The 14154-nt window shown below is 34.2% G+C and overlaps 2 protein-coding genes across 3 annotated transcripts in view; both read right to left on the bottom strand.

The window, feature by feature from the left end:
* LOC126707923 (carboxylesterase 1-like) overlaps positions 1 to 7373 on the bottom strand; it is a 49670-nt gene extending 42297 nt beyond the window's left edge. The window contains exon 1 of one of the 2 annotated variants that reach the window (XM_050407666.1): positions 6328 to 7305. In XM_050407666.1, coding sequence (XP_050263623.1) covers positions 6328 to 7113 — 786 coding nt within the window. In that variant the 5' untranslated portion in view covers positions 7114 to 7305. Of the gene's footprint in view, positions 1 to 5906 lie in introns of those variants that run through there. The other variant, XM_050407665.1, reaches the window with a different exon arrangement.
* A 6247-nt stretch (positions 7374 to 13620) lies between these two features.
* Positions 13621 to 14154, bottom strand: LOC126708050 (carboxylesterase 1-like). Its single transcript, XM_050407872.1, has one exon. The coding sequence runs from the start codon at positions 14152 to 14154 to the stop codon at positions 13621 to 13623; it is 534 nt and encodes a 177-aa protein (XP_050263829.1).

Here is a 14154-nt window from a genome sequence, read left to right as displayed (position 1 = left end):
TAAAATGAATTGACCCCTTGCAAATTAATTAATTACTCAAGTTAATTAATTAGTCAAATTACATGCAATGGTGTGGTAGTACAAACAAATCACCAAATAATTAAATGCAATGGAAAATAAATTTGACACTAGTAATTTATTTATGAATGGGGAAAATCACCGAAGCAAAACCCCATTGGGTGAATTTAAGGCCACCACTCCCGAGAATCCACTATTATCAATCACAAGCAGTTATAAGTATGAGGAATCTTACCAAACCCTTTGGCCTATCAAAAAATACCAACCTACAGTTGAACTCTTACCCCAATACCCAATTAGACTTGTATTGTAGCGGCAATCTCTCCGTTCAATGCACGAATCCTAGTACGTGACTAACCAATGATGCACGAATCCCAGTACATGACTAACACACCAACTTGAGGAAGATTGTTCGTTGCAAAGTTTTTTAGTTCATCAACAATGAAGATCAGGAAGCTCCTTGGTCACAAAACCCTTGGCGTAAAGACGCAGTAGCTTCTACAGAGAGAATAATGAACTAGAGCAATTTTTGCCTCCAGTCACAATATGCATGTATATTCCTTTGCATCCCCATCGTGACGGCTCTTAAAATTATATATATATATATATATATATGTCTAGGGTTGTGAGAAAGGAAACCCTACACAAATACTTAAGGATATGCGTGTAATTAGATCTGAAAAGTCTGATTTCGTAATTCTCGACAGATACAACTTATGTCGAGCTTCAACATTAAATCTCAATAGAAGTCTTTCTGTAGAGATTTTTGTCAAGCTTTAATGAACAACACTTCCTTCACTTGTTTATTGGTCAGACTTGCATGGTTTCAATACTTAACTTGAACGCTTGTTTCTTGAAGTACTAAACTCATCCTAGATCTACCAAATTACAAGTAAAGTATGTATTGTCAAAGGATTAGCTAATTACATAAATATGTCCCTAACAAATATAGGTGGGTTGGGTTAGGCAAATTTACTGACTCACCAACCTCTAAAAACTGACCCAAATCGATAGGTTGGGTTGAATTGGATAGGTTTTAGCGGATCGATGACTTGGTTGCATACCTCTAGCCTCTTATAGTAGAATAAATAAATGGTAAAGAGTTGAAAAAGAAAATTTAAGATTTGAGTTTCCTCTAATGCGCTTGTGAATTTATGTTCTCTTATCCTTCCTTATTTGTTTGGTTACAAATCTTCGTCTTCTTTTTTCATCTTTTAATTTCTTAATTGATCTTCCTATCTTTTTTTCATTAGTTTTCATCAGTTTTTCTTTTTCATTAATGGTAGTTAAAAAAATATTAATGTCACTAGTAGGTTTAGATGAGAACCAATAACAATTTATTGCGTAAACTTTATCATGAAATTGTTATGAAAATATTGTGTAAATAGCACAATTTTTTTTTTCTAAAGAAAAATATCACTAATTTAAAAAGTTTGGAGATACAATAAAGGACAAAGTTTAGCTAAAAAACTAGTTGTAATTTAAAGCTACAACTTTACTTAGTAAAATAAATATTACTATATATTTTGAAAATCTAACAGTTGAATTGCGTGTGCTACATGCTCTTAATACATATGCCAAATTTTGTGTCAATCAGGTATTATTTACTATATTATCTATAAGCTTATATATTATGCATAATTTTTTTTAAGGAAATAAAGTGCATATATTATACATAATTTTAAACCACAAAAACTTGGAATTTAAAAAATTTATTGATGACATAACTTTTGATCTTTAATTTTCTAGAAATTTTGCAACCATGAAAGATATAAGAAGAAATTGTAATCTAATGGTGGATTTGTCAAAATTTACCTCCAATAAAAAGATATTACAACCAATTTTGTAGCCTAAGGCTAAAACCAATTTTTTAGCTAAATTTTGTCCTACAATTAAATGTGACTATATTTTCACAATATTTTTTGTTTTTAGTTGTGGTCAATCCTAATCTAATATTTTATTAATTTATTTAATTTTATTTTCACATATGAAAGATTTGATAACTTAATTGTTGTGAAAATTTTGTGAAAATTTATTTTTATTGTAATACAATTTGTAATTTTCATTTTGTAAAATTCCTTCCATGATAGACACATATCCCATCAAGCCACCTTTTACTTTAATTTATTTATTTTTACTTCTCCTTTTTTTGTTTTTCTCAACCACACATTTTGTTTCACCCTCACACTTATCTTCTCTCATCTAGGGTGTTAATTCGGGTTAGCGTGTTGGATTTGTTTTGTGTCGAGGTAGGAGTATTCGATTAAATGGCTTAACCCTAACCCGACCCATTTAATAATCTTGTCATGTTCCTTCAATCCTAACCTGACATGTTAATAAGGCGAGTTGACCTGACCTAACCCATTTGACACGCTTAATAAACGAGTCATGTTGAGTTGACATGAATGTAACACAACCCATTTCAACCTACATAATATTAAATATAATATCTATCTAGAAATAATTTTTTTTACATCTCAAAAGCAGTGCATACATTTCAAGTCTTCAGCCCACATTCAAAATAATATAGTTCAACAAAAATATAACATTAATCTAGAAATAAGTTTTTTACACTCGAAAAGAAGTGCATACACTTCAACGTCCCAAATTCAAAATAACATAGTTTAATAAAAATAAAATAACATAGTTCAACAAAAATATAATATCCTTGGAACTCGCCAAATGCTAAGTATCAATATTGAAAGAATTTGAGCAAATAGTAGATTAATCCTGACTATGACTACGATTACCATTCATAGATTCTCTGTTGATGTCCAAATTCATAACATATTCCACAAGCTCATCTAATTTCATTTGTGCAAGTTCTATGCCTAAAAAAAAAAAAAGTATTAGTAGTTACAATACTTAAACAAGTTCTACGGCCAACAAGCACAAAGTCAAGTTGTCTTATTTTCATTCAAAGAAACTAAAACAAGTGGCCCATATCATGCAATCATAAAATTGTTTATATGATATCAAAAGGGAGTATTACAACGTTACTCGTAGTTGTAATCTTTAAAAGCAATACCCATCAGATTTAGTTTATAAATTATCTCAATAAACCTACTTGCAAAATATGCAGATGGTGTCAACACTAATATAAACACCAAAAAAAACACACAGCACAAGACAAAAGCACAACCATGGCCTTAATGAACAATTAATATATCTCGTATATTAATTACGGCACATCGGTTCAAAGTTTATAGAACAAAAACATTATGCAGAAAAAATTACTACAGAATTTTGAAACACCAAGAAAATGGTTTTCTTTAATTCTAAAACTCACTAAACACATTAGAGAGAGAAAGAGCAATAACCGGTTTGAGACTTTGAGTTTGAGAATTGGGCGTGAGACTATAAGATAGTAGAGTGAGTAGTACGGCTAAAATAAAAAAATAAAATTAGATATTTATAAGAAGGTTTAGAGATTTAGGGTTTGTAAAGTTTCAATTTTCAATTATATATCTTGTAAGTTTTTGTAATTACTCACTTTTCTTTTTAAATTTAAAATATATGTTAGATATAAAAGATATTTGACAAATCTAAAATAAAATGAATATTTATTTGTTATACGAGTTAAACGAGTTGTGTTAAGCAGGTCATTTTTAGTTAACACAAATAAATTGGCATGTCAAACGTGTCTATTGCGGGTTATGCAGGTTAACCCGCTTATGACACGTTTCTTATCGTGTCACTTTCGGGTTGACCCATTTATGACCTAAACCCATTAAGGTCCAACCCTAACCCGTAAAAACTTGTGTCAGGTTCGTGTCGTGTTCGCAGGTTGGGTCGAACATTGACACCCCTACTCCCTTCCACTTGCTTCTCCTTTCTCATCTTTTAAAATTTTTATTTTCTCTCATATGAAACTCTTAGCTCAACTTCCTTATCTTCTATATTTTTTTCACAGCTTTCTTTTCTAACTCAGTTCGTCTCTTCCTTGATTTCCCCACCATAAACCCGGTTCGTCTCCCTCAAAAAAATTTTATATTCTCCCATATGTTCTTGTATGAGTTTTTTTTGGATGTATTGATGTTGGTTGTTTTTTTGTGAGATGACTTTTTTTTTTTTTTAATTATTTTTTTTAATGTATTGATGTTAATTGTTTCTTGTGAGATGTTTTTTTTGGATCTACTGATGTTGGTTGTTTCTTGAGGATTGTGACTTTAGTTTTTTTTTTTTTTTTGGCCGATCGTAAGTTGTAAGTTACTGTAATTATTTTCAATCAAGTTGGCAAGTCATACCGCCATAGTTATCCATTATTTTGTGCATTATCATTATTTTAAATATGTTATCTCCTACATGTTATATTTTGTTTTACATCTATTTTCTGATAACTCTTCCACTACCATTTGTCACATTCTTCATCTATTATCTCTTCTCCATACTTGTCTACTATAATTTCTTTTGGTGGTAGGTTGAGCCTCCCTTCTAATCTTCTATTTACTATTCTGTGTTATTTGTTCAAGCTAATCAGTTATTTCCTAGTTATTTGCTTTTTCTTATTCCTGTGTTTAGCCCCAAAGTTTGTTGCAGATGTGTACTGTTGAGACTATATATATATATATATATATATATACTTAAAAGAGGTAGGGTTTGAATTTTAAATGATGTTCACATTGGTTGTTAGTGACTTGTCACTACTTGTCAAGCACACAAAACAACAAAGAGTTAAGATTAAAATAAAAACAAACATAAAAGCCGTAAGAAGCAACGTATGGTCTGAGCAGAAGTTGAAGAGAAGATCGGCCAAAGGGATTGTTATAGGCAACGTGGTGGCAACAACGACAGTGTTAATGATGGCAGTAACCCAAGCAAGAGCAAGTTAGTAAGTTATTCAGGAAGGAGAGAGATTATTAATATGAGATTTTTTTTTTTTTTTTTTTTTTTGCTGTTTTGGTCCGGTATGAAGTTTTCGACCGAAATCCGATTTTTTTTTTCTGGTATGACCGAAACAATCTGGCATAGCCCGGTATTTAAACAGATACGAAACAAACACATTTATGTACCGTTTCAAGCATCGGTGCAAAATATTCCAGCTATACCGGCCGGTATGGTACGAGATGGACTCCCTTGATAGAATCATTCACTGAGTTCTTAATAAAACTCTTTTTTTTTTTCTTTTTTAATTTTGAGGACACATTCATTTGAATCTTGAACATATATAATAACTCCATTCTCCATCATACTCTTACAAAGAAAGGAAGGGCCATTTTTAATTCAGAACTCCTTCACCATTATGCAACACAATTAAATCACTAATCACCATGACTCACGTCTTAGAAGGAAAAAACATAATCATTTGTGTAATCAAATTTATATAAAATTCTTAACTTGCTCCAAGAATGCCTTGCCCCTAGAGGAGTCATGAAAGTCCACCCCATGACAACCTCCAACACCGAAATGACCCACCACGTGTACACCATGTTCCTCCAACAGCTTCACCAGCTCAACCTGAAGATCAAACAATTGGTCCCCATCACAACCAGTCAATAAAACCTTCCATCCCAGCAACCTTATTTTCACCAATAGCTTAGACCCACCGTTGAATTGCAGTACTCATGATCACAGTCAACCCCAATTGGCAATGACAACTCCCACATCAGATCAGTAATACACAGTGGCAACGTTGGATCGCTGACCAACCTCAACTCTGACTCACTCCACTTCCACCAAAGAATGGTTGTTGCAATATCAACCCTCTGATATTCAACGGTCCAAGATGGTCAGCTTCCGCAGCCATATATAAAAAGATGGTAATTTTTGTTATTATTGATATAATAAAATGCAGTTCTAACTTTTAATTCAATTATTCCACTTTTTACACATAAAACACCCCCCATGCCAATAATGGTCTTTTTAACAGAGAAGATGGAAAACAATAATTATGAAAATGATGTTTTATTTATGATTTAACAGCATCAATGCCAAAACAACAGCTTTTCAATACATATATATATATAACAACTAGCATTAATCACATCAACAACTTTACAACGTTATTCTTTTTGCAAGACTTTCGACATGTGGACTATTCTATTAAAATATATGCATAAGATAACATCGCAAACCAACACAGTGACACACACACACCACCAATTCTTCCTAGGCAACCAATGAAGATAATATGAAATTTTTAAGGACCACATGGAGTGCCTTTGTTTTGGCAGGCTCAAACATATCTATCCCATGATAACCCCCATCACCAAATTGGCTCACCACTGACACACCCTTTTCTCTCATCAGTTTTACCAGCTCAATTTGATGTTCAAACAGTATGTCCCCATCACAGCCCACCACCAAGACCTTCCATCCTAGCAGCTTGATCTTTTCCAGAAGCTGAGGCCCATCTCCAACCTTTGGATTGCAATACTCATGGTCGCGGTCAACAATTGGTAATGACAGTTCCCACATTAGATCACAAACACTTAGTGGCAAAATTGGATCATTGTCCCTCAATTCTGATTGAGTCCTTTGGGACCCACCAAAGTATGGTTGAAGCAATATCAACCCTCTGATCACCAAAGGCTCAAGTTTATCGATTTCTGTGGCTGCTCGTAATCCTGCATGGTAGGCTATGTTACCACCAGCACTACCACCCATAATAAACGTGTTAGATGAATCAGCATAATCACTTAGCCAATCATCTGGGGTGGTTTTGATCCAGTGTAACGCTTCCATAGCATCATCATAAGCCGCCGGCAGACGGTGCTCTGGGGCGAGGCGGTACTCGACGGATACGATGATGACGTGGAGGTCAATTGCCATGTTGGCACAATGATCATGGGAAATTGATGAGGCTGCACTGTAAAGGATGAAACCTCCCCCATGGAAGTAAACTATAAGAGGCAATTTAGTGGAGGAGTTATGATCAAGTGCTTCTCTGGGTAGGAATATTCTGACCCAGGTGTTGTTTGATTGGTTTAGAGGGATGTCTTTGGAGAGAACTGGAGTGGGGTGGCTAGGATCAGGTGTGGGTGGAGTGTTCGGGACTTCTCGGAGGCGTGTGATCGTGCCGTCGGCATTGAGGGCGATTTGGAGGTGCTGGTAGGGATCAACGGTGGGATTTAAGGGAGCAATTTGACTTGACATGGCGGACTCTCTACTCTCTAGCTTTGTGATGAGCTATCTGCTCAAACTGTTTAGTAATATAGTTGTGTGAAGATGGAATTAACTACGTGTTTGACTTTCACTCGGGAAGACAGGTTATAGTTATTGGATTGGTGGATGTGAGTTGGTTTATTTAATTCAGGCAAGTTTGGAACACATAAAAGGCAATTGGCCGGCTAGCTGTTAGTCTTAGAAATATAAATATCGTCCATGTAAGATGATTCTAGATACCATTTGACTGTTGGTTGAGGGTCGGCAAATGGTTACAAAATTTGCCGTGAATGTCCATTGTCCATGCACGTGACAATCAATTATATCATGGTTTTATTGGTTCAGTTGAGAATCGGACACTAATCCGGTTCGATTGTTTTATCAGGAACCCAGAAAAAAAAAAAAAAAACAAATAAAGAAAAAAAAAAATCTTAGATTTGTAGGGAAATGAAGTGAGATTTGAGGAAAATCTCATATATATATTTGGGTGAAATGAGATTGGAAAAATCTCAGATATGTGGGTGAGAAAATGAAATGAAGCAGAATTACTTTGTTGGATGAAATGAGTAGAAATCCATGTGCTTCAAGCCTTGACTGCTATTTAGAATCTGCTGAAGAACTCTGGTACTGCACGAGAGAAAAAGAGAGGTTTATGACTCTGTGAATAGAAGTTGAAAAAAATAAAAATAAAAAGATGTCGTAAATGCTTGAAAATTACACTAATGGTAATGTGTGGCAACTGTTGAGTGGTATTTGTATTTTTTGTTTTTGTTTAGAGGTAAATAACATGTGGCCGTGTGTGGGTGCTGTGAGAACTGAGAAGTGGGAATGGGAGTTTTTTTTTTTTTTTTTAAGGTGAAGTAATGTCTAATTGCCTATTATATTATGAATAATGCTACAGACATAAACTGTTTTACAACATTTTTACAAACTATTAATGTGATTTTACCATTTTCCAAATAGTTATTGTAAGTAAAAATATGATACTAGTGATTGGCTCATATTAGAACCAGTAAGAATTCGCCACATCAGCAATTTGTAAAAATATTGTAAAATAGTTAGTATCTATAACATTACTCTTATATTATTCATTCTTTATTGAAGTAGGGTAAAAAACTATTATGATATATATTGTCAATGATTACTAATAAGATTTTTTTTTTTTTTTAAAAGGAGTGTACAAAAGTTCTTTCTATTTTATAATTATTTTAAAATAAGATATGAAAATTTAAATAAAATTAATTTTAAAATAATAATTTTTTTTTTTATATTAATGATGTGATGTCATTGGTTTGACTTTTAGTTGAACTTTGATTAGACCATAAAACTAGGAATCATAAATTTTCTTCTCTCAACAACTCTACGATATCACCTCATTTCACACTCATTCTCTCACACCCGTCCACATGTGATGCCATTGTTACCTTTGGCTCCACTAATACAAATTCCACATCCACAATCACGTGGCTCACAAATTCCACATCCACAATCACGTGGCTCTCTCTCTCTCTCTCTCTCTCTCTCTCTCTCTCTCTCTCTCTCTCTCTCTCTCTCTCTCTCTCTCTCTCTCTCCATTTTAGGGCCCGTTTGGATTGAGGTAGGAGAAAGGGAGAGTGGAGGAGAGTTTGCTGAAAATAGGCTAATTTTGGGCCACTTCTACTCTACTTTCCCTTCCTCCCCCTCAATTCAAAGGGACCATTAGTTTTTCTTTCCTATAATCTCACCTTGTTCTCTTTCTCATTTTTTTTCCTCTTGCTTAGCTGAATCTTACCCTTGATGGATCTTCTTTCTCTCTTATCTATTCCTCTCTCATATATATATATATATATATATATATATATATATTTTGCATTCTACTTTTTTGCTATTTTTGATTTTTTTTTTTCATTCAAGGGTTTAGATTAAAAATTACAAAAATTACTTTCAATTTGCACTTTTCAAAAGTATTGCACCATGCAATACCTATGTGATATTGCACAAGATCTAGATCCGAATATAATTAAGGAGATGGTAAGTACCTAGGCACATACACAATGGTTTTATTAAATATCATGGACTATTCTAATAGTAGTTGTTGGATATTTTAATAAAAAATATCATATTTATTTTAATACTTATTTATGTGAATTGAGGAAATCAATTACTCCTTAATGTCAGATACGTTGATTGCTAATTTTGAAATTCAAATATAATTCAAAATTTGAATAGCTTTTGTCACTGGTTTTAGTTAGGAAAATTTCTGAAAATTAATGTGATTTTTAATACCATATATTGCCAGCTTTTAGTATACTTTCATTTATAAACTTTTGCTTTAAAACGTTTCTTTTAATATATTTAATAGTAACGTTATAGATGGAAAATATTAGAAAATTATACAACTATATATTTATATAATTTACCGTTGGTGGTTTATAGCATTACAACTTGCTTTCCATTCTTAGTTGTAACTATTGTGTATAGTTAAAGTTTCAAAGGAAAATATTAATTGATATCTAAAAATCAGCCACGTTATGGGCTATTGTTTTGTTTTCAATAGCATTATGACACTAAAAGACAACTTAATTTGGCTATTAACTTGTTTCAGCGTATATACATTGGCAAGTACTTTTGATGATTGGTTTATATATAATACATACATATATATATATATATATATATATATATAAAGAAACCTTTAGATCATATATTGATTTTAACAATTTTATGAACATTTAATTGATATCAAACCCTTTTGATTCTTTGGCTAAGGATAAGTTACATGTCTGGCTCTATATATATGAAAAGAAACAAAAGTTTCAAGGTACACATTATTTTTGAATTACAAAAGCTATAGACTTTCAAAAACAATTTTTATTATTGTTCTAAACACTTACCATCTATTGCTTCTTACTATTCACAAAAATATATTATCTTTTACTAAATTTTCTGAGAAAAGAAAGTACTATAGAGAGCTTATATTTTACAAGTTGTGTAGGCTTGCAAGGAAATCAACAAAGATGACTGGTCTGTTGTATCCTGGGGACAATGTGCAAAAATATATTGTGTGACTACATCCGATATACCGTAAACTGCACGATTTGTCTCAAGATAGTGACATGGTCCACGCCTCATCTCCGCCACTTCTTTTGGTAAAATCAAATTGTGTAATTTTCAAGAAAAAGTTAGGTATTATCTCTCCTTTATTTCCAACAGTAGTTACAAAACATTGTGCTATTAATGGTTTTAAAGTTATCACACTATATCTAATATATATATGTTGGATCCATTTTAACAATATATAAAAAGTGTAGTCATATATGGGGTTTTATGTTGTGGACGTAATGCGTTAAATTGAACCAGTTTCCTATTTTTCTTGATAATTTGCTCTCAATTTCAACAACAATTCTAATATGGTATTTATTTATTTTATTTGGCAACTCTTTGATTTTTAATACTTTTGTGTAAGAATAGTGGATATATAATGAGTTCAAATATATTTATTTATTTTTAAATAATTAAATAATGCAACAAGGAGGGATTTGAATCATGGTTTTCCTAATAAAAAAGAATGGACTATGCCACTAAATTATAAGGCTCTTAATAAATTCATGTGTATTAAAAAGTAATTATCTTAAGTTTTTTCTCTTATTTATATTTGGTTAATATTGAATAGAAATTTAGTTTTATTTTTCATGAATTAATTTAGCTTCTCTTTTTCTGATAATCAAGTGAATTATACTAAGCAACAAATTGGAAAACCAGCCACAACAGCCAAAGGCAGCAACATGGCCAACAACAAGAAGACAACAGTAGCTAAACTACACAATTGAGACTGACTACCCAAAGGCGGAGAACAAGGACAAAATCCCATCAACCAACAAACCAAATTAACAAGAGAAGAATCTATCAATCTACAACAATTGGAGTGTGCTGTACCGTCACACAAATCAAACTTTAGGCTTAAATACAACATCTGAGATGCCCCATATGTTGAAGAAAAATATACTAGAGCTGGGATATTCACCTTTACTTTCAATCCTGTTCTTCTTCTAATTCTCTATGACCCCTAAAATTTGTTCCTCTGTTCTCACAACTTTCAATCCAGTTTTCACCTAATCCTTTATGACCCCTAAAATTTGTTCCTTTGTTCTCACAATTTTTTGGTGCTTAACATGGTATATACCATCACTAAAGCCTAGCCCACAACAATCAGCCCTTGCACTTTTTCCTTTGCAGTTCTATATTGCCCAATTGATAAGAGTATCCCATTCATCATCAAGGCCTTCTTTGTAACACCATCTTTAATTAAACTATCCTCTAAATTCTGAACAAGATCACCATCTTTAATTCAATTATCCCCTAAATTCTTTGAGCAAATGGGCATGTGAAGAAGAGATTAATTTAGCTTTTAATCTTGCTATATATCTCTTTCATGGTAAAGATTTTTGTATTCATGCTTTAAGCTTCCTTTGGGTTTATGCTCAGAAATTGAAAGTCTCAATAGAAAATTTTGGTGGGGACAAAAAGGAGATAGGAGGAAGATACATTGGGTGAAATGGGATACTCTATGCCGTCCAAAATCTGATGGTGGTATGGGTTTCAAGGACTTAGCCCTCTTTAATGATGCACTTCTCGCCAAACAAGCTTGGAGACTCTTGCACCACAAAAATTCCCTCTTCTATCGAGTTTTCAAGTCCAAATTCTTCCCAGATTGTTCAATAATGGAAGCTACTGGTTCAGCCTCAGCCTCATATGCTTGGCATAGTATCCTAAAGGGTCAGGATGTACTGTTGAAGGGAGCAAAATGGAGAGTGGGTTGTAGAAAATCCATTAGTGTATGGCTGGATGCTTGGTTACCACCCCTACACCATCCACGAATCCTATCACCACAGGTTGAAGGCTTTGAAGAATTGAAGGTTTTTGATCTCATAGACCCAGAATCTAAAAGCTGGGATGAAAATCTGCTACATGGTCTATTTGTTTCTGAGGAGGTGAGTTTAATAAAGAGCATCCCATTATGCATCACCTCAGCTGAAGATACACTCGTGTGGCCCTTCACTACTTCGGGTGAATACACGGTAAAATCTGGGTACAACTTCCTAGTAAAGGTGAATTCAAATACCCAAGCTCAAGGACAATTGGATAAAGACAATGGGATTTGGAAGCTAATTTGGGGTCTCTGGATCCCAAATAAAGTAAAAAATTTCATTTGGAGATCATGCAGAGATGCCATCCCCGTGAAGAAGAATCTGAAGAGGAGACAAATCCTCCAAGAAGATAGCTGCGATCATTGTCACCAGGTGTCTGAAACGGTTCTCCATGCAATATGGGAATGTCCAACCCTTACACCGATCTGGGAATCTATACAGGAGCTCTATTTTCGTAGAAATCGCTCATTCCGAGACATAAAGGAGTTGTTACTCTTTGCCAACGGAGAGGAAAAAAATATAGAGCTGATGGTGGCAATAATGTGGACAATCTGGTCTCGTAGAAATCAGATTAAAGTGCAGCAACGTGACTACCCCATATCCCAGGTCGTTCCAAATGCTCGGCAAGCACTCTCTGTTTTCCACCGTGAAAACAGAGCTCAGCAATATCCAGCTACGGTATCAAATACAAACCGGGTTACTTGGATCCCACCACCTACAAACTCTCTCAAGATCAACTTCGATGGAGCACTTTTTAGAGATATTAATAAAGCTGGTTTGGTGTTGTTATCCGAAATGAAAATGGGCAGGTACTTGCTTCCCTATTGGAACAGATCCAATTACCTTTCTCCTCCGACCTGGTTGAAGCAATTGCAGCAGCACGAGCCATCACGTTCGCTCAGGAACTCAGCCTCTCCGAATACATTTTGGAAGGTGACTCCAACGTGGTGATCAACACTCTCAAAAGGAATGATGAATCCTTATCTTCATTTGGTCACATTCTTGCTTCGGCCAAATCCTTAACAGATGTCAGTTGTATTACTTTTTCCCATACTCGTAGAATTGGCAATACTGTTGCTCATAACCTAGCAAAACATGCAAGACATGTGATAGGCTTTAAGGTGTGGATGGAGGATGTTCCTCCACATCTCCATTCTGTACTGTTCGCCAATTATGGCTGACTTTAATGATATTCATAGTCTTCTTTCTCAAAAAAAAGTCCTCTTGGCCGTAGCCGTTGAACTTAACAATGGCCTATAAAACTCTATATTTATGACTAATTAAATTGAGTCAAATGTAAAGGGTAGTTGTTATTCGAAATAAAATATAGTGTTCTGCTTCTTATATACTTTGTTGCTGATTGCATCTTCTGTGCTTTTCTACTTCTTAGCTTGGGGGTTAGTTGCTCGATCAATGGGTATATGAAAAGAAATGGGCAGAATGAATGATAGTTACATTAAGAAATAATATATATATATATATATATATATATATGAGGTATGAATTAACAATAACAAATTAGGCCAGCACTCCAATTCAATATATTGAAAATTGATACCAAAAATCACAAAAAACAAGTAAATATAGTAATTTACTTTTTGATTTTTCTAAGATAAAGCAGACCATTATTTTTTCTAGACAGCATACTAGATAAATCAGCATAATCTCTTAGCCAATCATCTGGGGTGGTTTTGATCCAGTGTAATGCTTCCATAGCATCATCATAAGCCGCCGGCAGCCGGTGCTCTGGGGCGAGGTGGTACTCCACGGATACGATGATGACGTGGAGGTCAATTGCCATGTTGGCACAATGATCATGGGAAATTGATGAGGCTGCACTGTAAAGGATGAACCCTCCTCCATGGAAGTAAACTATGAGAGGCAATTTAGTGGAGGAGTTATGATCAAGTGCTTCTCTGGGTAGGAATATTCTGACCCAGGTGTTGTTTAATTGGTTTATAGGGATGTCTTTGGAGAGAACTGGAGTGGGGTGGCTAGGATCAGGTGTGGTTGGAGTGTTCGGGACTTCTTGGAGGCGTGTGATCGTGCCGTCGGGATTGAGGGCGATTTGGAGGTGTTGGTAGGGATCAACGGTGGGATTTGAGGGAGCAGTTTGACTTGACAT

This window comes from Quercus robur, chromosome 12 (genome assembly GCF_932294415.1).
Source record: "Quercus robur chromosome 12, dhQueRobu3.1, whole genome shotgun sequence".
NCBI classification, from domain to species: domain Eukaryota; kingdom Viridiplantae; phylum Streptophyta; class Magnoliopsida; order Fagales; family Fagaceae; genus Quercus; species Quercus robur.
Note: the sequence above shows the minus strand (reverse complement) of the source record. Positions and strands in the feature narration are given on the sequence as shown.